Source organism: Panthera pardus, unplaced genomic scaffold (genome assembly GCF_024362965.1).
Source record: "Panthera pardus isolate Hobbes unplaced genomic scaffold, ASM2436296v1 HiC_scaffold_20, whole genome shotgun sequence".
NCBI lineage: Eukaryota > Metazoa > Chordata > Mammalia > Carnivora > Felidae > Panthera > Panthera pardus.
The window spans coordinates 54,603,513-54,630,868 of record NW_026526766.1 but is presented as its reverse complement, the minus strand read 5'-3'; the positions used below and the strand labels follow the sequence as shown (position 1 = coordinate 54,630,868).

General features: G+C 38.9%; 1 protein-coding gene across 4 annotated transcripts in view; it reads left to right on the top strand.

Moving 5' to 3' along the window:
- Positions 1-4,716: 4,716 nt before the first annotated feature.
- RIGI (RNA sensor RIG-I) overlaps positions 4,717-27,356 on the top strand; it is a 40,763-nt gene continuing 18,123 nt past the window's right edge. For 2 of the 4 annotated variants that reach the window (XM_053908037.1, XM_019424181.2), the window contains exons 1-10: positions 4,718-4,955; positions 13,248-13,382; positions 17,560-17,741; positions 19,155-19,302; positions 20,369-20,491; positions 21,595-21,696; positions 22,114-22,267; positions 22,822-23,080; positions 25,068-25,230; positions 26,957-27,076. In XM_053908037.1, the coding sequence (XP_053764012.1) occupies positions 4,850-4,955; positions 13,248-13,382; positions 17,560-17,741; positions 19,155-19,302; positions 20,369-20,491; positions 21,595-21,696; positions 22,114-22,267; positions 22,822-23,080; positions 25,068-25,230; positions 26,957-27,076 (1,492 nt within the window). In that variant the 5' untranslated portion in view covers positions 4,718-4,849. Of the gene's footprint in view, positions 4,956-13,247; positions 13,383-17,559; positions 17,742-19,154; positions 19,303-20,368; positions 20,492-21,594; positions 21,697-22,113; positions 22,268-22,821; positions 23,081-25,067; positions 25,231-26,956; positions 27,077-27,356 lie in introns of all 4 variants that reach the window. The other 2 variants (XM_019424183.2, XM_019424182.2) reach the window with 2 other exon arrangements.

Here is a 27,356-nt window from a genome sequence, read left to right as displayed (position 1 = left end):
CAACAGGGATTCAGTGGAGAGGCTGGATTCAATCAATTTCTGAGGTAGATTAGACAAAATTTGGGTACCATGTACATGAGGATGGGCTGTAAGGAGAGGGAAAAGTCTGGTATGATGAGATTTCCGCCCCCCTCCCCACCACCCCGTGTGAGAATTAGGAGATAGAGGAATAGGGATAGTTGGGGAAGACAATGAGTTCAGTTTGAGACTGAGCAGCCTAGAGCTGCACTGTCCAATATAGTAGCTACTAGGCACATGTGGGTATTGATCACTTGAAATGTGGCTAGTAAAACTGAGGAACTGAATTTTAAGTGGTGTTTAGTGAGGCTCATGGCTGCCATATTGGCCAATATAGGTAGAGAACATTTCCATCATCACAGAAAATTCTTTTGGGACACCCTGGGGGACATCTGGACAGATGAAGATTTCCAGTGGGTACCTGGAAATAGGAGTGTGAATCTTGGAGGAGAGATGGGGACTAGGGAGGTGATTTAGGAGTTACTGGGAAACTAGGGTGGGTGTACTAGAGAGGTTGTAGAAGTGGATGAGTTCTCTCAGAGAGTAGAAAAACAAGAAAAGCAGGCATAAGTGAAAATTCTAGAGAATACAACATTAAGGAGGCTGGCAAAAGAAGAAAAGGTTTTCAAAAGAGACCAAGAAGTATATGTACCCGTAGTCCCATATACTTGTCTCTTCAGTTTTATGTTGTATATCTTGTATCAGAGGCAGTGCCCTGCATGCAGTAGGGTATAAACAGAATTTCCAAGAGGTTAATTTTATTTTTAAGGTCTTGGGAGTTACCTTCATGTGGTCATTGAATCAGGGAATTCTGTTTTGGGTGGGGCAGATTAGGCCACCTCCAAAGATATCTAATACCATTTTTAGAATACAGGACTAGGAAGTATAATCTTTTGACCTTACTCTACCCATCACCCTCCTTCTCTATACTTCCCTTCATGCTCAGCTATGATTTTCTGGATTATGTTTAAATGATTCCCTTACAATAACCTCTTTCTAGCCCTTCTGTCTTCGTTCACTTAGTTTAGGGGTGAGCAACTTTTTCCTGTAAAGGGCCAGATGTACTCTATGTTGTATAGTCTTTTTTTTTTTTTTTTTTTTTTTTTTTTGTAACTCTTTGAAGATGTTAAAACAATTTTCAGCTTGTGGCCTCTTTAAAAACAAGTCACATGCCAAATCTGTCCTGCAATAGTTTGCTAACCTGTTACCTAGCAAGACCTCCATCTGGATGAACCCAGCTCTTCGGTTGTGCCTACATGCATCCTCCTGAGTGTTTTTGAAGGAAATTAGGAACTGCAGGTTGGTGTCACCATAAGAACACAATCCCAAGTGGACAAGTTTCTTTAGTGTTCTTGCTCATTGGTATAATGGGTATAGTTCACACCTTTTACTTTCTCAAACCTTCCACTTGTCTCTACCGCAGGCTTTCCATAGTGGCTGGGCAGTTCTGACCAGTGCCAGGTTTAGGCAAACACAAACCCTATCTGCTCACCAAAACAATACCCCTCTAGCATGTTAGTAGAGACATTGCCCACCCATTTGGTCTTGACTGGTTTGTTCGTCTGTCCTCAGCCAACTGGGTGGCCTGCTGATCCAGGATGGCCTCATCTGGGATTATTGGACTCTGTGTAGTCATCTTCCAGCACATTAGCCTGAGCTTGTTTACCTGGTGGTCACAGGGGTCTGAGAGAGAGAGAAGTGTGGAGTCTCAAGACCTGGGCTCAGAATTGACATCATCATTTCCTCTTTTTTTTTTTTTTTTCTCCCTATAGTAAGTCCTAAGACCAAACTGATTGTAGGGGAAGGAAAAGAGACCAGTATTGATGGGAGGAGCTACAAAGTTACATTGTAAGAGGTATAAGTATTGGGAAAAGTGAAGAATTGTAACTTTTGCATCCAACCTACCATAGCATCCAGGTTTGCTCCACTCAATGGAGAAAGCCCTCTTCATCTAGGCTTTTAGTCCTCACACTTATGTGTGCATCTGTAGCATGTGGAAGGTTTGTTAAAACATATTGCTGGGGCCCACACCTTCAAAATGTCTGGGATGCCAAGAATTTGCTTTTCTAACAGGTTTCCAGGTGGTTCTGATGTTACTGGCTGGCAGACCACAGTTGGAGAACCACTGTTCTGGGACATACACCCTCTGCATGTGCTGTGGATTTCACTTACCTCACTTTAACAGGAATTTTGATTTTTTAAATTATCCTCTTTTTTCCTGTATCTCCTGCTTTTTAGTTCCTTAGCTACATGTTACTTAGTTACTTTGCTACTCAGAACGAGGTCTGTGGACCAGCAATATCAGCATCACCAGTGTCAGCTTCTTAGAAATGCAGAATCTCAGACTTACTAGGTCAGAATCAGTACTTTAATAAGACCTGTGAGTGATTCTTGTGCATTCGTGTTTGAGAAGCACTGCCTGTGGATCATTCTCATCAGCAAGCGAGTATGTTCTTGATTTCCTCCTACAAGCCTTCCTGTCTTCCAATGTCCCATGCTAATAGATGGCACCCCCATTCATGCAGCTGCTCAGGCTAAAGAGGAATTTTCCTTGACTTGTTTCTCACATATCCCACATTCAGTTCATGGCCACACTTTACCACTTCCACAGCTTTGCTCCTAATCCAGGATGCCATGATCTCTCACTTGGACTAGTGCTGGTGCCAGCTTCTTACCTGGTCAGTAGGCTTCCACCTGTCTCCCTGCAGCTTGTTTTCTTCCAGTCAACCACAGTGAGCCTTTAAAAACAGGTCTTGTTATAACCCCCAAATCCTGCAATGGTTCTGCATCATATTTAAAATCAAAACCCAAACTGGGGTGTCTGGGTGATTCAGTTGGCTGAGCATCCAACTCTTGGTTTCAGCTTAGGTTGTGATCTCACAGTTTGTGGGATCAAGCCTCGCTGACAGCTTGGAGCTTGCTTGGGATTCTCTTTCTCCTCCTCTCTCAGCCCTTCCCCTGCTTGTGCTCTCTCTCCCCAAATAAATAAACTTAAAAAAATCAAAACCAAAGTCATTGTGGTCTGTCAGGCTGTATGTGAACTGCCTTGGCCACCTCTCTCCTCTCTTTCCCCAGCCCACTTTATTCTAGTGACTCTTCTCCCCTTCTTTTCTTTTGCAGACCTGGTTCACCCCTGTTTGTTTGTACTATGTGGGTTTTTTTTTTTGTTTTTTGTTTTTTCTCTTTGTACTTTGTTTTAGAATGCTCTTCACCCAAATGGCATGCTATCTCACTTCACTTAGGTCTTCCTTGAGTCACTCATCTAATATAAGCAGCCCTCATTACTGTTTATTCCCTTATCTTGCTTTATTTCTCCTTCCTGAACTTGTTGTTACCTAACATCTTTCTTTCACGGTAGAATACGATACGTTTTAAACCTGTCTTCTTCATTTTAGTCTTGGTGCTACCATTCTCCTAGTTGCTCAAGCCAATGCCTGGAATGTAGCCTTGATTTTTTTTCCCCTCTTCCTTTCCCACTTCCTTCACTCAATCCTATGTCTAAAGTATATCTGGAACTTTTCATTTTTTATACTCTGCATTGCCACTGTCCTCATCTTTGCTCTCATCCTCTCTTGAGTCAGCTCCCATCGATCTACCCATTCCACATAGGAGCCAGAGAGAAAGTCTTTTAAAAAATGTCATCAAATTATGTTACTCCTTGCTTAAAATCCTGCAATGTGTTCCCATTGTACTTTATTCTTTGCCTTACAAGGCCCTTTCACCAATTCAGTAACACTCCATGCCATTTATCCCTTGTTCAAGAAATTCCTGATACAAATCACTTTTTCTCTTTGACTCGTTTGTGCTTTCTGTCCCTTTGTATGGAATTCCCCCCCTTCCTATTTTTTTGAATAATTCATTCCTTCTCATTCTTAAGGACTCAGCTGAAGTGTGACCTACCTAGAAAGACCTACCACTGCATTAAAAGTTTTTTTCAATCTCCTTTATTTTCTATCTCATGACTCTATTTGCTTTCTTAATATTTCACATTTGCTTGAAAGACACCTTTAAGAAAATGAAATGGTAAGTCACAGACTAGGAGAAAATATTTGAAGTACATATATTTGACAATGGGCTTATATCTAGAATAAATAACTTATAAGTTCATAATACAAAGAAAACCCAATCAGGCAAAGGATGGAAACAAATGCCTCACAAAGGAAGATATGTAAATGGCCAACAGGTACATGCAAATGTGCTCACATTATTAACTATTTGAGGAGTTAAAACTACAATAATACACTATTTCACATTGACCAAGATGGCAAATTGACCCATGTGTAGCCACTGGAGCTCTCTGACTCTACTGGTGGGAATGCAAAATAGTACATACAGTTTGGGAAACAGGTGGGAGATACCTGTTAGGTTAAACATGCAGGTAGGACCTACACAACCTGGGGGAAGCAGTTAACACTCATACACATTTTCCAAAACTCAGTGAATCATACATTTAAAATCTGTGCATTTATTGAATCTAAACTTTACTGCTATAAAAGCAAAATGAAAAAAAAAAAAAAAAAAGTTCCCAGGGATCCTCCTCCGTCCCTCTGGGCGAGCGAGCACTTGCAGGTTGGCTAACGTCAGGAAAATGCGGTCAGGGAGGCGGGGACCTGGGGCAGCCCCGCTTCCGCGAGCCGCCAAGCCCTGGCCCGTTCGCCGCTAGTTGTGGTTTCGGTTTCCATTTCCCTTCTGCAGTTTAGGTTCCCCGGCGGCTCCGCCTCTCCGCTGGGCCAGTACACCCTCTCAGAAAATCCCTCCTGGCCGGCCGCTGGGCTTTAAAGGGAGTGGGGCACCGGTGAGGTAGGACCTCGCGGGGAGCTGAGCCACCGGGATGACGGCGGAGGAGAGGAGGAATCTGCGCGCCTTCCAGGACTATGTCATCAAGATTCTGGACCCTACCTATATCCTGAGCTACATGTCACCCTGGTTTAAGGACGGTGAGTGGTCCCCAGCGGCCCGAGTCCCTTGAAGCAAGGAAACAGTTTAGGACTTGTTTTTCCCGTGCTTTTTCCTTTCTTTTAATCAATACAAGTAGCCTGCTAGGAACCCTGGTGTTGAGGCAAGATCCCTAAAGCATTTTTAAAAATTATTTTATTTTTTAAATTTTATTTAAATCTAAGTTAACATAGTGCACTAATGATTTCAGAAGTAGAATTTTTTTTATATTTTTTTATTTTTTATTTTTTTTTAATGTTTATTTATTTATTTTTTTAATATATGAAATTTACTGGCAAATTGGTTTCCATACAACACCCAGTGCTCATCCCAAAAGGTGCCCTCCTCAATACCCATCACCCACCCTACCCTCCCTCCCACCCCCCATCAACCCTCAGTTTGTTCTCAGTTTTTAACAGTCTCTTATGCTTTGGCTCTCTCCCACTCTAACCTCTTTTTTTTTTTTTTTTTTTTTCCTTCCCCTCCCCCATGGGTTTCTGTTACGTTTCTCAGGATCCACATAAGAGTGAAACCATATGGGATCTGTCTTTCTCTGTATGGCTTATTTCACTTAGCATCACCCTCTCCAGTTCCATCCACGTTGCTACAAAAGGCCATATTTCATTTTTTCTCATTGCCACGTAGTATTCCATTGTGTATATAAACCACAATTTCTTTATCCATTCATCAGTTGATGGACATTTAGGCTCTTTCCATAATTTGGCTATTGTTGAGAGTGCTGCTATAAACATTGGGGTACAAGTGTCCCTATGCATCAGTACTCCTGTATCCCTTGGATAAATTCCTAGCAGTGCTATTGCTGGGTCATAGGGTAGGTCTATTTTTAATTTTCTGAGGAACCTCCACACTGCTTTCCAGAGCGGCTGCACCAATTTGCATTCCCACCAACAGTGCAAGAGGGTTCCCGTTTCTCCACATCCTCTCCAGCATCTATAGTCTCCTGATTTGTTCATTTTGGCCACTCTGACTGGCGTGAGGTGATATCTGAGTGTGGTTTTGATTTGTATTTCCCTGATAAGGAGCGACGTTGAACATCTTTTCATGTGCCTGTTGGCCATCCGGATGTCTTCTTTAGAGAAGTGTCTATTCATGTTTTCTGCCCATTTCTCCACTGGGTTATTTGTTTTTCGGGGGTGGAGTTTGGTGAGCTCTTTATAGATTTTGGATATTAGCCCTTTGTCCGATATGTCATTTGCAAATATCTTTTCCCATTCCGTTGGTTGCCTTTTCGTTTTGTTGGTTGTTTCCTTTGCTGTGCAGAAGCTTTTTATCTTCATAAGGTCCCAGTAACTCACTTTTGCTTTTAATTCCCTTGCCTTTGGGGATGTGTCGAGTAAGAGATTGCTACGGCTGAGGTCAGAGAGGTCTTTTCCTGCTTTCTCCTCTAAGGTTTTGATGGTTTCCTGTCTCACATTCAGGTCCTTTATCCATTTTGAGTTTATTTTTGTGAATGGTGTGAGAAAGTGGTCTAGTTTCAACCTTCTGCATGTGGCTGTCCAGTTCTCCCAGCACCATTTGTTAAAGAGACTGTCTTTTTTCCATTGGATGTTCTTTCCTGCTTTGTCAAAGATGAGTTGGCCATACGTTTGTGGGTCTAGTTCTGGGGTTTCTATTCTATTCCATTGGTCTATGTGTCTGTTTTTGTGCCAATACCATGCTGTCTTGATGATGACAGCTTTGTAGTAGAGGCTAAAGTCTGGGATTGTGATGCCTCCTGCTTTGGTCTTCTTCTTCAAAATTACTTTGGCTATTTGGGGCCTTTTGTGGTTCCATATGAATTTTAGGATTGCTTGTTCTAGTTTCGAGAAGAATGCTGGTGCAATTTTGATTGGGATTGCATTGAATGTGTAGATAGCTTTGGGTAGTATTGACATTTTGACAATATTTATTCTTCCAATCCATGAGTAGGGAATGTCTTTCCATTTCTTTATATCTTCTTCAATTACCTTCATAAGCTTTCTATAGTTTTCAGCATACAAATCTTTTACATCTTTGGTTAGATTTATTCCTAGGTATTTTATGCTTCTTGGTGCAATTGTGAATGGGATCAGTTTCTTTATTTGTCTCTGTTGCTTCATTGTTAGTGTATAAGAATGCAACTGATTTCTGTACATTGATTTTGTATCCTGCAACTTTGCTGAATTCATGTATCAGTTCTAGCAGACTTTTGGTGGAGTCTATCGGATTTTCCATGTATAATATCATGTCATCTGCAAAAAGCGAAAGCTTGACCTCATCTTTGCCAATTTTGATGCCTTTGATTTCCTTTTGTTGTCTGATTGCTGAAGCTAGAACTTCCAGCACTATGTTAAACAACAGCGGTGAGAGTGGGCATCCCTGTCGTGTTCCTGATCGCAGGGAAAAAGCTCTCAGTTTTTCCCCGTTGAGGATGATGTTAGCTGTGGGCTTTTCATAAATGGCTTTTATGATCTTTAAGTATGTTCCTTCTATCCCAACTTTCTCAAGGGTTTTTATTAAGAAAGGGTGCTGGATTTTGTCAAAGGCCTTTTCTGCATCGATTGACAGGATCATATGGTTCTTCTCTTTTTTTTTTGTTAACGTGATGTATCATGTTGATTGATTTGCGAATGTTGAACCAGCCCTGCATCCCAGGAATGAATCCCACTTGATCATGGTGAATAATTCTTTTTATATGCTGTTGAATTCGATTTGCTAGTATCTTATTGAGAATTTTTGCATCCATATTCATCAGGGATATTGGCCTGTAGTTCTCTTTTTTTACTGGGTCTCTGTCTGGTTTAGGAATCAAAGTAATACTGGCTTCATAGAATGAGTCTGGAAGTTTTCCTTCCCTTTCTATTTCTTGGAATAGCTTGAGAAGGATAGGTATTATCTCTGCTTTAAACGTCTGGTAGAACTCCCCTGGGAAGCCATCTGGTCCTGGACTCTTATTTGTTGGGAGATTTTTGATAACCGATTCAATTTCTTCGCTGGTTATGGGTCTGTTCAAGCTTTCTATTTCCTCCTGATTGAGTTTTGGAAGAGTGTGGGTGTTTAGGAATTTGTCCATTTCTTCCAGGTTGTCCAATTTGTTGGCATATAATTTTTCATAGTATTCCCTGATAATTGTTTGTATCTCTGAGGGATTGGTTGTAATAATTCCATTTTCATTCATGATTTTATCTATTTGGGTCATCTCCCTTTTCTTTTTGAGAAGCCTGGCTAGAGGTTTGTCAATTTTGTTAATTTTTTCAAAAAACCAACTCTTGGTTTCGTGGATCTGCTCTACAGTTTTTTTTAGATTCTATATTGTTTATTTCTGCTCTGATTTTTATTATTTCTCTTCTTCTGCTGGGTTTAGGCTGCCTTTACTGTTCTGCTTCTATTTCCTTTAGGTGTGCTGTTAGATTTTGTATTTGGGATTTTTCTTGTTTCTTGAGATAGGCCTGGATTGCAATGTATTTTCAGGAGTAGAATTTGATGATTCACTTACATATAACACCCAGTGCTCATCCCAACAAGTGCCCTCATTAATGCCCATCACTGATTTAGCCCATCCTCCCACCCAACACCCCTCCAGCAACCCTCAGTTTGGTCTCTGTATTTAAGAGTCTCTTACGGTTTGCCTTCTTCTCTGTTTTTATCTTATTTTTCCTTCCCTTGTCCTAGGTTCATCTGTTTTGCTTCTTAAATTGCCATCACATTTTAGACTAGAAATTGCTAGGAGGAGCCTTTGGAAGTTCAGGTGGGGAACTGAGTCCCAGAGAAGTGCTATGACTTGTGTAGGGGTGCATGTCTAGTCAGGTTCAAAGCTGGATAAACCAATCATTGTCCACTTCATGTATTTCCTTTAATGGTTATGTCTAATGTGTCTTCAGCTTTGTACCAACATCGAGATTAAAGAATAAGATTTAGGCCCTTCTTTAAAATACTATACAGCTCAAGATTTTGGGGGTGGGAGACTGGTGAGGACAGATGTACACTAATGATTACAAAATGCTATGAGAGCTCCAAGGTAATTGACCCTTACTCTTGCTGTGTCTTATTTGCAATGACTGGAAGCTTGAGAGGAGCAAGACTCTCTGGACTGAATGGCTGCAGGCTTCAATTCAGGTGTTTCTGTCTAGCTTTTGAGACACATGATGACGGATGAATGCCATATTGTAAATTTGAATCCAAGTGCCCTGTGCTGGAGATGAGCAGAGGCTTTAAGAAAAGAGGAAAAGGGAGGTGGTGCCTAGAAGGAGTTGAGATGAGAGAAGGGATCTGGCAACTCCTTTTCAGGCTCCAACTGCTGAAATATCTTTCCTGATGTGAGGCAGTTTTGGGAGATTACCTGAAAGCAGACAGGTAATTTGAAGGCTAATTTCTCTGTATAACCAAGGGTTGTGGAGTGAGGAGTGAAAGAATACCATTAACAAAAGTGGGCTTCTGCTTTCTAGTTGTGCTCAGGGAGAAGTAACAAAGTAACATTCTAATGAGCCACAGAGTTGCTTGGGCCTCTGAAGAATATAAGCCCCTGCAAGAATCTCTTCTAGAAATCTTGGAATGAATGGAACACTAACAAACTATCGTGAATCCCATTCTTTCTTGCACTCATGTGTCCATTCAATGAACAACTCATATGTTAGGCAATATGCTAGCATTGGAGAGAATTTACACACTTACTACACGTATTATCTAATAGGAAGCATCATGCTAGGAACTGAAAAATCAGTGGTGAGTGTGATAGAAATGATCCTGACCTAACAGAAATAAGAGTGTGTATGCGAAGGCAGGTTGCTAACTAAGTACACCATAAATGATGAAATGTGGTAAGTACTCTGATGGAAAACCATAGTGTGCTTTGGGAGCACATAGACAGCATAGTTTTTAATATATATAGTGGTTTTAATTTATAGTTATAGTGTAATCACAAAGTACGAAACGGGAAATAGAAAAAGCTAGCTGCAGAATGCTATAGTATTGTCTTATTTTTGAATGTTAAAGAAACAATAGAAGTTTCGTTTCCAGCTTCTTACCAAGGGCAACTGATACCATTTGGTTGGTTTATATTTTTCCTGTTCATTTCTTTATACTTTATAATGTGCACATGTATCCATAAACTTTTTTTCTTTCTTCTCATCTTTTTCAGTTTTCCGTTAGATTGATAAAGTTTCTCTATCCCCTATTTTTTTTTCTTGGATGCTTTGGAATCTCTGAATTCTATTGGTTAACCTTAATTGTGACAAGTATACTCGATCAGGATTCAGTTAGGGAGCTGAGACATGAGTGTTGTAGCTGAATATAAACTTTCTGCCTCATTTTTCCCACCTAGAAGTGGGAGCTTATCCACACTCTCCTTACGCCCAAAAATTCATTCCCCATGCACACATAAATACACCAATATGTTTAAATTACACCAGCAATATCCAATATCTCTTTTACCATAATCTTTGTCTCCACATGTTGGATATTGTACACTAGTTGAATCTTGGGAAAGGAGAATTGAAGCCATGTTTCTTCTGGAGAGCTTACATGGTCACTAGGGTGCTGCGGGGCTTTACTTATTTACTGGTTGTCCAGGATGTTTCAAGGCAGACTAGGTTGTGGGCTACAAGTTTTTTTTTGCAATATCTCTTTGGAGTAGAAGGCTAACCCTTATCTTGGAGGGGCCCTCCGTGAGCAGTATTCTGAGTATTTACCCATTCCTTCAGTAACATTTTCTGGACCATACATGAGCCAGACGCTTTGTTGATGATGAGAATACAAAGATGAAGACAAAAATGGATACAACATGTCCATGATCACTGTCAATGGGAAAAGATAGACACTCAGACAGTTACTGTGTACTATGCAGTGCCAGTGCTATAGTCAGAGGCATGTAAAGAGACCAAGAAAGCACAGAAAAGAGATCAAGAAATTCTACCTTGAGAAGCTGGCTATGGCATCACAGAGTGGCCAGGATGGCAAAGGTAGTAGGAAAGTACCAAAAATAGAATTTTCCCTGCATTGAACTCCCAGTGCTTTTGAGGAAGCAGGAGATATCAGGACTAGGTAGCAGCAGGATGGACCTGACCTTGTGCAGAGTGAAGCTAACCTGCCCAGGATGCAGCAAGACAGTTTCCCTGGGAAGGTTTCAGCTGTGACTGGGACTTATCTGGACCTTCATGCGGGAGAGGCCAGTTGTGGCTGGTGGAATGTCTAAGGAAAGAATGAAGGGCAAGGAGGCCTGGGAGTAAGAACCCACCTCTAAGGACAGAGTCTAAGAACAGGATTAACTATCCCAAAGGATAGGGTACAGTTGTGTGCCCAGGGAAGTTGGGGTAGGCAACAAGATTGTGTTGTCCCTAAAAAAGATACGTTGAAGTCTTAACCTCCACTACCTCAGAATGTGAACTTACTTGGAAATAGGATCTTTATAGAGGTAATCAGTTAAGGTTGAGGACGTGCTGGTGTAGGGTGGGATCCTAATCAATGTGGTTGGTGTCTTCATAAGAAGATAGCCATGTGAAAATACTGAGAGACAAAGAGAATGTCATGTGAAGATAGAGGCAGAGATTGGAGTGATGTGGCCACAAGACAGACAAACAGAGGGGAGAATAACATGAAGAAAGAGGCAAAGATTTGATGTGGCCACAAACCACGGAATGCTAGGAGCTGGAAGGGAAGTGGGATGTATTGTCCCTTAGAGCCTTCAGAGGAAGTGTGCTCCTGCCAGCATCTTGATTTCAGACTTTTGGTCTCTAGAACTGTAAGAGAATAAGTTTCTATTGTTTGAAGGCCACCAGTTAATGCTAATTTGTTATTGCAGCCACAGAAAACTAGTATGGATAGATAAACTAAAAAACAGAAGTGTTGGCAAGGATGTGTTAAAAAATTGGAATCCTCATAAATTTCTGGTGGGAATGTAAAACGTATAGCTCCTTTGGAGAGCAGTTTGATAATTCCTTACACTGTTAAATGGAGTTACCATATGACCCAGCAATCTCACACATAGGTATAAACTCAAGAGAAATGAATACATATGTGTATGTAAACACTTGTACATGACTGTTCATTGCATTGTTATTCAGAATAGCCAAAACGTGGAAACAACCTAAATGCTCATTAACTGATGAATGGATGGACAACAGGTGGTGTATCCATACAATAGTATATTATTCAGCAATAAAAAGGAATGAATGATACAAGCTACAGCATGAATGAATCTTGAAAACGTTATGCTTAAGTGGAAGAACCCACTTACAAAGACCACATATTGTATGATTTCATTCATATGAAATCTCCAAAGTAGGCAAATCTGTAGAGACCCAAGTAGATTAGTGGTTACCAAGGGGTTAAGGGGAAGGGAGATGGGAGTGGCTGGTACAAGATTTCTTTTTACTAGTCAGAGTGTACTAAAATTAGATAGAGATGGCTCCACAACTCTAAAAACCATTGAATTTTGCACATTGAAAGTGTTAACTTTACTGTTCCAAGACAGAGACCTTGGCAGAGAAGGAGGCTATCCCTTCCTTTCTTCATTCATTCAGTGTCTATTATGTGCTGGGTCCTCTTTTAATCTCTGAGGATACAGTGGTTAACCAGTCAGGCAACTGGTTTACTTCTTGGAATTTACATTCCACTGACAATAGGGGGAAAAAAAGGGACACTATCAAGTGTCAGGTCATTTGAAGGCAACCATTTGGTCACCACCCCAGACATGGAGTTAGTGTGTCAAGTTAGCAAGACCACCAGCAGTTGGGTGGATAGTTTTCTACCTGGTCTCATTGTGTTTCTGTTTAGCTTCTCTTGTGTGCCATATTTCATGCCATTCAAGCAAAAGCCTAGAAAGAGGACCATGAAAACATCACTCCATTTCTAACTCTTTCTGAGTCCAGTGTAATTAAAGATGCCATGGAGTGGTCCTATCCTCACACGCTTTTAGTCCTACAGTTAATTCAGACTTTTGAACAAGAGATTATCAAAATGTTGGAAGAAGACTTTGTTCTTCCATCTAATCCAGTGCTATAATGACTTCTTTGTTGTGGGGATGCTTTCTCAGAGATTGTTAGGAAACTCCCTTTTTAAGGGATTGCTTTAGAGCATGTTCCCAGACTTCCATACCAAACTAGAAGAAGTTTCTGGAGAGGATGGGTAGGTGGGCTTAGTTGGTAAAGAATGGCCATACTCTGCCTGAACAGAGGGTTTGCTGCCTTCTTGCCTTCCATTGCTGTGATTTGTTAAAATCACCATCCCCATTTGATTAGGTCTGACAACCCTTTGCAGGTTTTTCTTCCAGTGATTAGTGATTCTGCAGTTTGATGAGTCACTCTCGCTTCTGTTTATAGATGAGGTGCAGTATATTCGGGCTGAGAAAAACAATAAGGGCACGATGGAGGCTGCCTCACTTTTTCTTAAGTTCCTATTGGAGCTCCAGGAAGAAGGCTGGTTCCGTGGCTTTTTGGATGCCCTTGCTCATGCAGGTTAGTTCATTATTCTTACAAATCAGAGTATGTTACTTGACTGTTTCAAAATGCTGTAAAAGTGAAATACTATTAATTTTGAGCTATCCCCATGTACTTCCTGTTTCTTAATCTGAGGCAATGTAAGGGATTATTTTCAGCCAGATAATATAATTGCCTACCTGAAATATCCACAGGGAGCTACAGAGTGATTATTGGGAGAGTTTATTATTGGGCAAGTATATTAGGTATAAGATGAAAATACAAAAATTAGTTGCATTTTTGCACCATACACAAAAATAAACCCAAATTGGATTAAAAACTTAAATGCAAGACCCAAAAGCAGAAAATTCCTAGAAGAAAACATAGGAAGTAATTTCTTTGACATCAGCCACAGAAACATTTTTCTAGATTTGTCTCCTTTGGCAAGGGAAATAAAAGCAAAATTAAACTATTAGGACTACTACAAATAAAAAGCTTTTTTTACACAGCAAAGGAAACCATCAACAAAACAAGAAAACAACCTACTGAATGGGAGAAGTTACTTGCAAATGACATATCCAATAAGAGGTTAATATCAAAAATATATGAAGAACTTCTATAACTCAACACCAAAACCCCCAAACAATTCAGTTAAAAAGTGGGCAGCAGATGTGAGTAGACATTTTTCCAAAGATAGCCAGATGGCCAACAGACACATGGAAAGATGCTTAACATCACTCATTATCAGAGAAATGTAAATCAGACCACAATGAGATAGTCCCTCACATCTGTCAGATTGGCCAAAATAAAAAACACAAGAAATAATAATTATTGGTGAAGATATGGAGAAAAAAGAACCCTTGTGCACTGTTAGTGGGAATGCAAACTGGTTCAGCCACTGTGGAAAACAGTATGGAGGTATCCCAAACATTAAAAATAGAATTACTGTATGATCCTATGATTCCACTACTAAGTATTTACCCAAAGAAAACAAAAACACTAATTCAAAGGGATATATGCACCACTATGTTAATTGCAGCATTATTTACAATAGCCAAGATATGGAAGCAAGTGTCCATTCATAGATGAATGGGTAAAGATGTAGTATATATACTATGGAATATTACTCAGCCATAAAAAAAGAATGAAATCTTGCCATTTGCAACATGTATGGATCTATAGGGTGTAATGCTAAGTGGAGTAAGTCAGGCAGAGAAAGACAAATAGCATATGATTTCACTCATAGGGGGAATTTAAGAAAGAAAACAAACAAAGAAAAAGATAAAAAATAGACTCCTAGATATAGAGAACAAACTGGTTGTTGCTAGAGGGGAAGTGGTTATGGGGAGGTGGGTGAAACAGATAAAGGGGATCGAGAGTACACTTACTGTGATAAGCACTGAGTGAGTAATGTATAGAATTGTTGAATCACTATGTTGTGCACCTGAAACTAATTTAACATTATGATAATTTTACTGAAATAAAAATAAAGCATAAAAATTGGTTGCATTTCTACGCACCAGAAGCAAATAGAAAATGTAGTCCAAAATGGATACCACTTACAATAGTCACAAAAGTTGTAATGTATTTAGGAAAAAAACCTAGCAAAAGTTGTGTAAGGTCTGAATGGAGAAAATGATAAAGTGTTATTGAAAGATATTAAAGAAGTCCTATTAAAGTGGAGATATATACCCATGCACATTGAGAGGAAGACTTGATACCATAAAAATATCAGCTCTCTCAACATTGATATTTGTATTCAGTACAATTGTTATTCCTTCTCAGCCTTTTGACTGAAATCAAGTGTTATATTCAATACAACTTTAGTAAAAATACTACATGGTTTTTCATGCACTTGACAAATTTCTAAATGATTCTAAAATGTAAATGGAAGAATTATGATCTAAGAATAGGACATTCCTGAAGAAGACTTAAATAGGCTGGGGTTTCCTCTTCTAGATAACAAGATTTATTTTAGAGCCATAGGCATTGAGACAGCTTAACGTTGATCCTGGCATTGACCAACTGACCAATGAAATAGAATAGAGAGCCTTCAATTAAATTCCTATATTTATGAAAACCTGATATATTTGAGACCGCTTGAAAGGGAGGACCATTAGGAATGGAGGGACTTTTAATAAATTGCAGTGTGCCATTATAGACAGAATGATGTTAAAAACCAAATAAACCCTAACTTACATACCCATGTAAAACAAATTTGTATTCCTTAGCTCATTCCATTCGCACATACACACAAAATGAATTCACCAGAATTAAAGACTTAATTCCAAAAGGCAAAAATTTAACAATTGTAGAAAAGAATATAGAATAATAATTTATGACGTTGGGGTATAGCAGGATTTATGAAACGATACATTAAAGCATTATCCATAAAAGACAAATTGACAAATCTGATTATATTAAATTAAAAACATCTCTTTATCACAACACTAAAGAAAGTGAAAAAACAAATCACAAACTGGAGAGGATTAATAGATGAGATTAATAGATTCTAGATTAATATCTAGAATGTGTTAAAAAGGCTTTAAAATTGTAAAAAGAAAGAAAACATCCACAGGGCAAAAGTGTGAACCAACATTACAAAGAATAGGAAGTAGAAAAGGTTAATAAACATAAAAGATTCTCAGGGCGCCTGGGTGGCTCAGTCGGTTGAGCGTCCGACTTCGGTTCAGGTCACAATCTCGCGCTCCGCGAGTTCGAGCCCCGCGTCGGGCTCTGGGCTGATGGCTCAGAGCCTGGAGCCTACTTCCGATTCTGTGTTTCCCTCTCTCTCTGCCCCTCCCCTGTTCATGCTGTGTCTCTCTCTGTCTCAAAAATAAATAAACGTTAAAAAAAAAAATTAAAAAAAAAAAAAAAAGAAAAGATTCTCAGCCCAATAGCAATTAGGGAATTGTGAATTAGGATAGCATTTTATTAACTACTAGATAGCAAAATTTAGGAAGTCCAACAAAGTTAAGACTTGGAGAGGATATTTAATCATGGGAAATCTTAAATGTCCCTATACAGAGTATAAATTAATACAAATATTTTGAAAAACAATTTGGCATCATCTTGTATGGGTCAACTCTCTTGTATCCCTCTATCCAAGAGTTTCACTCTTAAGTATGTGCCCTAGAAAAACTCACACATAGATTCCAGAATACACATATAAGAATGGTGGTAGAACACTTGTAATAACAAAACCAACCAACCAACCAACCAACCAAAACTGGAAGCAACCCCAATGTCTTTCAGGAAGAAAATAGATAAATAAATTCTACAATATTGACACTTGGCCCATTATACCTCAGTGAAAATGTATGAACACAGCTACACATGACAACACAGGTGAAGCTTAGAAATGTAATATTAAACTTTTTAAAAAGCAGTGAAAATTACATTTAGTAGGATATAATTATGAAGTTCCAAACAAGCCAAACTAAACATACATTAAGGAGTTAAACGTATGCTAGGCAACTGTTCAAAAAAAATGAAGGGAGTGTTACATCAAATACAGGATGGTAGTCTCTTTGCAGGGAGGGGAAGGGAGGGGTAAAAAGAAGTACACCCCCACAAAAGTCTTAGGAAACTCTAGTTGTTAAATTGGATAGTGGGTTCCCAAGTGTTCATTTTGTTGCAAGGTTCTTCCAAATAAAGAGAATGTGGGCTTTAGAGTGTGAGGCCTGGTGATTCTGTTTGAGAACCTTAGATTGAAGCATTCCTAGGTTACTACAGTTGGAGATGTTTTTCCTCCCTCAAATTTCCCTTTATACTTAATATTTTCTTTTCTTGGAGTAATGTAGAAGGTTAAGTTCCTTAGGGGCAGGAATTAAGACTTATGTTTCTTTTTGCCCACTTTGCTACTTTGCACTGGGAAGATAATGATTGTATGATGTTTTGACTCCTTAGAAGATACAGAGGTTGTAGGTGAGATCCGCGGCACACTGTGGAAGGGAGATTTTATACTAAGACCAAATGTGAGACTTCACATTATCCTTAGCGCTTTCTCCTAAGAGATAATAAATGTTGGAGGACCTAAAATGTTGGGTGCCTAAAATGAATATTGAGTTTTCTTTTTGAAAGATCATTAATTATTCAGGTGGTTCACAGATACCTTTTGGGTTCTCTCATTGTACATTCAAACATGATTGTATGATGTTAATCTTCAAATATCTTTTAGTTGGTTTCATAAAAGCCCCTATTTTCTTCTTTTCAGGTTATTCTGGACTTTATGAAGCCATTGAAAGTTGGGATTTCCAAACCATTGAAAGGTTGGAGGAGTATAGGTCACTGTTAAAGCGTTTACAACCAGAATTTAAAACTACAGTTAATCCAAAAGATATCCTTCCTGAAGTATCTAAATGTTTAATTAGTCAGGAATGTGAAGAAATTATGCAGGTAATTTAATTACTATATTTAATATAATTAATTAATTCGAATTAATTTAATATTAAATACTGAATTTTGGGGAAGTAATTTGAACATGGGAAATGTATTCTGTTTTCTCCACTGATTTAGACCCAAGAAACATCACTGAAATCCACAAAAGTCCTCAATTCTAAGGCATAATTACCTAAAATAGTATTTTTAGTGGTGAACTGAATAATTTTTTTTTTTTTTAATTTTTTTAAAAAAAAAATTTTTTTTTAACGTTTTATTTATTTTTGAGACAGAGAGAGACACAGCATGAACGGGGGAGGGGCAGAGAGAGAGGGAGACACAGAATGGGAAGCAGGCTCCAGGCTCTGAGCCATCAGCCCAGAGCCCGACGCGGGGCTCGAACTCACGGACCGTGAGATCGTGACCTGAGCCGAAGTCGGACGCCCAACCGACTGAGCCACCCAGGCGCCCCGTGAACTGAATAATTTTTAATGTCACAGGTTTTTCAGGTTTGTCCTATTCAGTTAAAATTATTATTTTTGCGAATAATATTTTATGCAACTTTAAATTTGAACAGTTTAGCAAATAAAAAGAAAACCTGTAGAGTCTAGTGGTTAAGTGTTCAGGCTTTGGACACAAATTTTGTTAGAATCCTAGTTCAACCATCTACTTGTGGTGTGATCTTAGGCAAGTTGCTTATTTTCTCTAAACCTCTTTTTTTATGTATAAAATGGAAATAATGATAGTATCTTATTAGCATGATACTTTTATAAGGATTAAATGAGATTATATATATATATTTTATATTTTGTAAAATATTTTTTATTATATATATTATATATTGTATATATATTTATATTATATATTATATATTTATATATATTTATATTGTATATACATTTATATTATAATTATATATATTTATATATATTTATATTATATATATTATATATATACATATTATATATATATATATGCTTATATATGCCTAGCACATAATCATAGATGCTCAATACATTTTAGTAACAATTAATAATAAAAATCATATAGGTCCCATTACCCTGAAAAAACCATTTGTTAATATTCTGTTATATTCTTCCAAATATCTCTTTATGCTAGTGTACCCTTATTTTGAATGGTTGTCAAATGGATTGTTTCCTAACATTGCTGCTGCTGATAGATACAAGGTCTCCAAGGAGGTGAGAACACCTGGCTTGACCTAGTGATGCCACGTGTAAAGACAAGGACAAAGGAAAGGGTGTCTTAAAAGGCACTATGTTGGATGGGGCAAAAATGGTCATGAATCAGACCTACTGAACCATATTATACAATGGTTTTTAAATTAGTGCTTGAATTGATGTTTCTTCAGATTTCCTTTCCATAAAAGGAAAACTTTTGAAATGATTGATTAACTTCAGTTGTCTTGCTTAGGTTTGTTCCAACAAGGGGCTGATGGCAGGTGCAGAGAAAATGGTTGAATGCTTTCTCAGATCGGACAAGGAAAACTGGCCCAAAACTTTGAAACTTGCTTTGGACAAAGAAGAGAGCAAGTTCAGTGAACTGTGGACTGTGGACAAAGGTAGGATATTCCAGGGAAGAGCTCTGAAGGGTAGGAGGATCTGAAAACATGCTCCATCTTTCTCGTGGTTCTACTTAGGGCCTCTTTCATTCCTACATTTCTCACTCACTGTCAGAGGCATTTTGCCCTTCAGAGACCCATGGCTACATCTCAAGAGAGAGAGAGCAGCAGTGAGTTGAGTTCGGGGAGGTAAGTGGCTACTTCCCTGCAGAAGTAATTTGGTTGTGTCTAACCCCTAAAATGGACCAGGGCAAACTGCTCTCATACAGAATTAGCCCATCTGGTCCAAAGGATTTGGGGAAGGCAGAGTCTGAACTCACTCTCTGGGTTTAAATTATCAGAGAAATAGCTTTAAAATTATAAGAATGAAAGGTTTGAACGCCAAGACTTGCCCCCTTTTCAGAGTAAGAATCATAATACACATAGCCTGGTTGTCTTGCCTGGGAGCCATTAGGAACTAAGCCAGAACAGGACTGAAGAAAAGAGTGTGTTGTGATGAAATATCTGTGTTGTGATGAAACCATCATTTGGTTTCCTGAAGCTAACATCTTCTCAGAGCATTGTTTCAAAGTCTGAGTTTTCTAAACCATCTGAGTGTCTGGTCTTCGCTTTTCCTAGGTTTCTGTAAATCACAAGTTGTTCTGGAAAATGTCTATATAAATACACATCTGATTTCTTGGGTTAGGTCAAGAATGGAAGACATAAATACTTGCTAAATGTTGCTTCTCTAGTGTGCATGAGAATCTTCCGGGGATTTTGTTAAAGTGCACATTCTGATTTAGTAGGGACTCGAGAGCCTGCATTCCCAACAAGCTCTGGAAGTTGCTGGCCCATGTTCTACACTTTGAATAATAAAGTCCTAAATGACTTTGGAGTTCAGACTCCAAATTGAGACATCAAACTCTAAAAGATTCTTTTAATTGTTTTAGAAGGTGAAGCAAGTGGTTGTGCAAAATCTTAACAGAAGTTGAAAATTTTACTATTATGACCTCTTTGTAGGACTTGTGCTGTCAAGACAATAATCAGATCAGATGAAGATTCTGAGGTGTTTTTTGGTCTCATACAGGTGCAAAGAATATTGACGTGAAAGTTCTTGAGGATGATGAAATGGAAACTTCTGACATACAGATTTTCTACAAGGAAGAATCTGAATGCCAGAATCTTAGTCAGAATTCATGTCCATCTTCAGGTACCCAGCATTGTTCTTTTCCATAATGGTGTTCTTTAGGTATTTGGTGTAGGGACATGTCTTCCAGTGCCAAAAGCCATAGTCTTTTTTTTTTTTTTTTTTTTTTTTTTAATTTTCATTTTTGGGAGAGTGCAAGATGGGGAGGGGCAGAGAGAGGGGGACAGAGGATCCGAAGCCAGCTCTGCACTGACAGCAGTGAGCCTGATGTGGGGCTCGAACTCACAAACTGGGAGATCATGACCTGAAGTGAAGTTGGACGCTTAACCGACTGAACCACCCAGGCACCCCAGGGAAGAAATTCTGATTAATATTGACTAGTGTTAGAAGAAAAGTGTGATTTGGGGCTAACGCTACTGTAAGAAGAAAATTTACAAATTACTTTTGCAACCAAGTGATACCAGTTTTTTTTTGTCATTTCTGAATAAAATCAACAAATGTAAGTTGCTTTAAATTTTTCTGGTATGTAAAGGTCCTTAGCCTTTTAGAAATCTTCATTTTCTTTAAAATAGGTTGGAGTCAATAGATAATTTCTAAGATCTTTTCTGGCAGTAACATTCTATATGCTTATCTGTTAGTGAGAAAAAGCCTCTGGTTATTCCTTGGAACTTCTTGTTCTGTTGAGAGAAGATACTATGTGAAAGCCTGCAGAATAATAAAGCATGATTGCTCATCAGTATGAAATTGCTTTGGGAATTCAATGTTTACAGTTTGTTGCTTTTCAGAGACCTTGGAGGGATTTGTTGTTTTGTTCCATATAGCATTTCCTTTAACCAGTGGCCATCTGCTTGCTCTGAATTAGGCCATTCTTGCTTTAGTTTTCTCCTTACTAGATTTTGAGATTGTTTAAGAAAGAAATCTTTGTGGCTTTAAAGAAAAAAACAAAACAAAACTCTCGCCATTGGCACTTTGTCATTGATAGAGGATTCTGTACTTCACATCAATGGAGAAGCTAGAATGGTTAGCAAGAGGCAAGGATTCTAAATTTTCTCAAATGAGGCCCTTCTTGCAAAGTCATAATTCCTGTCTATTTGATGATAGATAGCTATTTCTTTGATTCCTCAGAGCAGTAACTATTTGGAAATTTTGTTCCTTTTGTGTTACAGAAGTCTCTCATATTTACACCCCAGTGAAGCCAAGAAATTACCAACTAGAGCTTGCTTTGCCTGCTAAGGAAGGAAAAAACACAATAATATGTGCTCCTACTGGTAAGTTGATTGCCACTGCTTACGTGGTTTGTTTCTGTGTTTGCTTCCTTTTTTTTTTCATTTATTGAATACTGGGACAAAATGGGCAAGTGTCAATATTTTCCTTGCTCCATATGTCTTTTGAGAAGACTGTCCCAGTAATGGAGTCTCCAGGTATTTTAAGGAACTTGAAGAAGAAAAAAAAAATGCCCCCCTTTTTAGCTTGCTTTATGCCTTGACTATTTATTTGCATGTTACCTAGGAAGTAACTTGATATTTTCATGTCCTGGTGTAAATTCTGCTGCAGTTAACCCATCCACATTCTCAGTTTACCAATCAGTGCAGTGGTTTGAGGGGAGCCAACAGTAATTACCTTTCTACAGAAATATTTTAGTATACTATTAGTTACACATTTTCTTTTTCTTTTTATGTTAAAAGGTTGTGGAAAAACCTTTGTTTCACTTCTTATATGTGAGCATCATCTGAAAAAATTTCCGCAAGGACAAAAGGGGAAGGTTGTCTTTTTTGCTGTTCAACTCCCAGTGTATGAACAGCAGAAATCTGTGTTCTCAAACTATTTTGAAAGACTTGGGTAGGTATAACAGTTGGTCTTGTTTTTCTCCTCTAGTTTCATGTAACTGGTGTGTTTTTAGCTTTGTTTAGTTTTTGGAAAGCCATGATTCAAAAATTGATAGTAGATTGAGCCTTTATATAATCTATATACAATTCATTTTTCATGGATTCAAGTCCATTTTGTTAAACTTGAAATCCTAAACTCTTAACCTGTGAAATCCTAAACTCCTTTGGCTAGCTCTTACAGAGTGAGTAAATGACCTGAGATAAATTTTACATTTAAATGGCACATTTAATTTTTTAATGATTTCATAGCTTATTTAACATTACTCTTTAAGTAGTATTTTCTTTCTTAATGACTTGAAAGAATTAATACATGCTAGCAACAATTATAACTAGCTTGCATTTGTTGATCATTTACTATGTGTAAGGCTCTGTGCTAAGCACTTGTCTCCAGATTCCTTTTGGAATTAGGAGAGCTTAATCAGTTGATGCTCTGCTCTAGTGTTTTATATCTTTGTGGTTCCTCATTCACATTGTGGTTGGTAATAGGGAATTTCTGTCATTTCCCAGGTACAAAGTTGCAGGTGTTTCTGGAGCAACGTCTGAGAATGTCTCAGTGAAACAGATTGTTGAGAACAATGACATCATCATTTTAACTCCACAGATTCTTGTGAATAGTCTTAAAAATGGGACTATTCCATCACTCTCTGTCTTTACTTTGATGATATTTGATGAATGTCACAATACTGGTAAACACCATCCTTATAATATGATCATGTTTAATTATCTAGATCAGAAACTTGGAGGATCTTCAGACCCACTGCCTCAGGTATCTCCAGATTCAGATGGATTCCTCAGAAGAGCTATAACCTTGCTAAATCCTATTTACTTACTCTTATGACCAAATTAAGGATGTTCTTTTCAGGTGCTAAGTCCAGATTGTATAGCCCATTGATTAATTTTGATTGTTTGATTGGTTCATTTATTCACTTAACAGACATGCCTCAGCCCCCCCCCCCCCCCCCCCCCCGCCCTGTGTTATCCATTGTGCTAGGCACTGGGGATACAAATATAAAAAGACATAGTCCTTGCTCTCAAACAGTTTAATTTCATGGGGAGCCAAACATGTAAAAATTATGTCATAATGTATGGCGATGGCACACTATGGAGATGGGTACAAGCTGTAGTCAGAACAGGAGTGAAAACTCATGTGCTGTGAAAGTAAGGCAACACCCAAAAGAAGTTAGGCAAAAGCTAACAAGAAGGTACAAATTAGATAGCTTGATGGTCTTCAGGAAAGTCTGCTATGTGTCCAAAGGCACAGAGGTATGAGAGAGCATGGTGTGCCCGAGAGTCAAGAATTGTGAAACTCTTCAATATTGTTTGAGTATAGAATGTGAAGTAGTAAATAGCAGTAGGTGAGGCAGAATGGGGATAGAGGGAATGATTTATAGAACAGGATGTCAGGGGAGACCAGAGGGTATGGGGTAAGTAGGCAGATATATGCATTAGTCCAGGAGGGTAGATGGGACACCATTTTTGGTGTCATCAGAGGTGAGGGTGTGAAAGGAGTCAAGACAGAGAGTGGTTCATAGATGGGGACAGGAAAGGTGGGGAATCCCTGGCATTTAATCTCTCTTTTCTCTTAAATGTAGGAGAGGCAGAGAGATTATTTGCTGGGAATAATCAAGATGGGAATGGAGGAGGGAGCTCGGGGTGCATGGAAAGGATTTGAAATGGGAATTGCTTGGTTACACTGAGGATCCAGATAAGGTTGGAAACCATGAATTTATAGCGTGGTATACTAGTGTCACATCATATAAAGTTCTCTAGCCCTAATAACTACCTCTTTAGGAAGCACAGGTTAAGAGAAATTCAGCATGTACCCATAGACAAAATTCAGTAGCAATCACATTTTTTAAAATTTATTGTTTAATGTTTATTCACTTTTGAGAGAGAGACCAGGGGAGGGGTCGAGAGAGAGGGGGAGAGAGAGACAGAGAGTGAGAGACAGACAGACAGACAGACAGACATAGAATCTGAAGCAGGCTCCAGGCTCTGAGCTGTCAGCACAGAGCCCGATGCGGGGCTTGAACTCAACAGCAGTGAGATCATGACCTGAACCCCAGTCAGATACCCAACCGACTGAGCCATCTAGGTGCCCCCAGCAATCACATTTCTTAAAGCTTCTTCTAGAAAAAAATTGGTGGTTAACTAGATTTCTTGCTAATGAGTCAGTTATTCAGTATTTACTGAGTGGCTATTCAAGTAGAACTTAAATTGTTAGGTGACCATTAAGCTAAATTTTTTATAAATCTTGTTACTGAATTCACACAACTACCATTTTAAATAGCTGTTGTTTCCCAACTTTTAGAGACAGCTGACATGTGTCCCTGCATTGTTCAGGGACATGCAGCCAGTGTGACATGGTTGAGTTTAGAATGGAATTGTGTCTGATTTTAGTCCCTTTCCTTTCAGTATGTTGTTCTACACATTATGGGGGACACAAGAGTAGAGAAGAGAAGTCCTTCCTTGAAAGGGTTTCCACTCTTGGTTTCTTTGCTGATTCATGTTCATCGGATGAGTTCCGACTTTTGCATTTATTCAGTGCTTTGCCTAATGGGGACCTTTCCATTTGCAATGTCATGGAAAATATCAGAAAAAATAAATACTGTTCTTGCTCTTTATGGGAAATTAGTAAAAACAAAACAAAACAAAAAATAAAACCTGACTTTAACAGGAAAGAGTTGTATGCAGGATTGTGGAAATGGCATGCAGTTTCCCAGGCATCTGATGATTTGCAATGCTCCTCACAGGTCATTGGGCTGACTGCCTCGGTTGGCATTGGGGATGCCAAAAGCACAGCAGAAGCCGTGGAATATATCTGCAGACTGTGTGCTTCTCTTGACACATCAGTGATAGCAACAGTCAAAGACAACTTGGAGGAACTGGAAGAAATTGTTTATAAGCCCCAAAAGTGTAAGTGGAATCCCATAGCGTGCCCTTTAGGACTTTGTTACCCTCCGCGTTTCTTAGTTCAGAGCCATTTGGATGAATACTGAGTTTTTACCTTTTCCGTTTAGTGGAAAATATTTCACCCCAAACTTGGGAAATAATTACATTTCACAGCTGTCTCCTTAGCTGAGCTGTATCCCCAGGCAGTGGACAAACCTCAGGAGGGGACTGTCCTAAAACAAACATTCTTATTCTTCAGTTTGATAAAATTCTTTTTTTTTTTTGGTTTTGTGTTTTTGATAAAGTTCTTATAAAGATACTAACAATGAGGCGTGATGAGAAAAATCACAGCATGTAGGGGCGCCTGGGTGGCTCAGTTGGTTAAGCATCCAACTTCAGCTTAGGTCATGATCTCACAGTCTGTGAGTTCGAGCCCCGCATCAGGCTCTGTGCTAACAGCTCAGAGCCTGGAGCTTGCTTTTAATTCTGTGTCTCCCTCCCTCTCTGCCCCTGCCCCATTCACGCTCTGTCTCTCTCTATCAAAAAATGAATAAACGTTAAAAAAATTTTGTTTTAAAAATTAAAATCACAGCATGTAAATGGCTAAGAGCTGGGCTCAGCCCTTCCCTGTGTTGCATGCCTGAGGAGGAGACTGTGTGGTCATTTATTATTTGAGTATGGATGTGATGATTTGGGTTGAAAGGAAATTAATCTGAATTCATTGTATTTTTCCTCAGCAGATCAGTATTTGATTTTTTAAAAAAGATTTGAGTAGCAAATGTTTATTAAATTACAATGCTATACTGACCCAACAAGGAAGAGAGGAAGTGGAGACATATATACCTTTCTCTTTGCTTTGGGGATAGTGTATGACTGTATAAGGCAGAACAAACAGACATGAGATAGCCAGAGAGGGGCAGTTAAGTTCCCTTCTGGGAGCTGCCTGTAAGGATTTTAGGGAAGGCACCTAATCTAAACTTTTTAGTATCAAGTACAAATTTCTTTAAAATCCAGTCCCTCTGCCCTCTGTGCTTCATCTCCTCCCCCTCCCATAAGCCCAACCTTGTCACATTCCTCTGGGCTCCTCAAGTGCATCGTGTGCTTTCTCCTTTCCTCTTCCCCTATTTACCCGACAACATTTCCTCCTTTGGAAGGATTAGAGATTCTTTTTCTTGTGCTCCATGATAACCTTGCACATAGTTATTGTTATAGCACTTTACTGTGGTTATTTGGCTACACATATTTCTCCCCTAAGAACACAGACCTCTCTGGACCACGGAGTGTGTTCCTTTCAACTGTTTATCACCAGAACATGGCATATGGTAGGCAGGGAATAAGTTTCTGCTGAAACAATGCAATAATGAATTTTAGGAACAATGTGAACACTTCTGAGGGTTGGGTGGGAAAGGAGAAGATCAAAGAAGAGAGACTGAAAAAGTGTTGTATTTGCAGAGATAAGATTGATACCAGCCTTGTCAAAGTAGAGTTGAGTAATAAGAAAACCAGAGTGAGAAGTCAGATTAGACCCAGACCATGAAAAATGAAGATGTTAGAATCTGTGCATTAAGCATTAGGGAGCTATTGCAAGGTTTCTGAAGATTTGATATATGATTTAGACTACCTGCCTGTGAGCTTGGGGCCTTAGGTCTTACAGAAGAAATAACAGAGGCAGAGAAAGGTGTGCAGATGCCTACTTTGAAGTATGATGTGTTCTTCCTGAAAAATACTCACTTTACTCTGATGGCTCTAGTTTTCAGGAAAGTGGAATCACGGACCACTGACAGATTTAAATGCATCATCTCTCAGCTGATGAGGGAAACAGAGAGTCTGGCAAAGAGTATCTTTGACGAAATCGGTACCATAACTCTCGGTGAGATAAATCTCATTTTGTGTTCTCTCCACTTAGGAATAGCCATGTATTATTCCCTAGTGTCTTTTTGCATTCTCTTCAGTTCAGACAGTGTCAAGACTATATCAAGAGGTTAGCCTTCTTGATTATAGGTTATTGAGGAACCTTAAAATTCCTTCTTTAGTCTCATTTTTTTTTAATCCAAAGTAAATCTGTGTTGACTTACATACCTGAAAAATACCATATTTCAATCAATTCATGACTTTCTTAATCTCTGCAATTAGCTTTCTGTTCTTCCTAC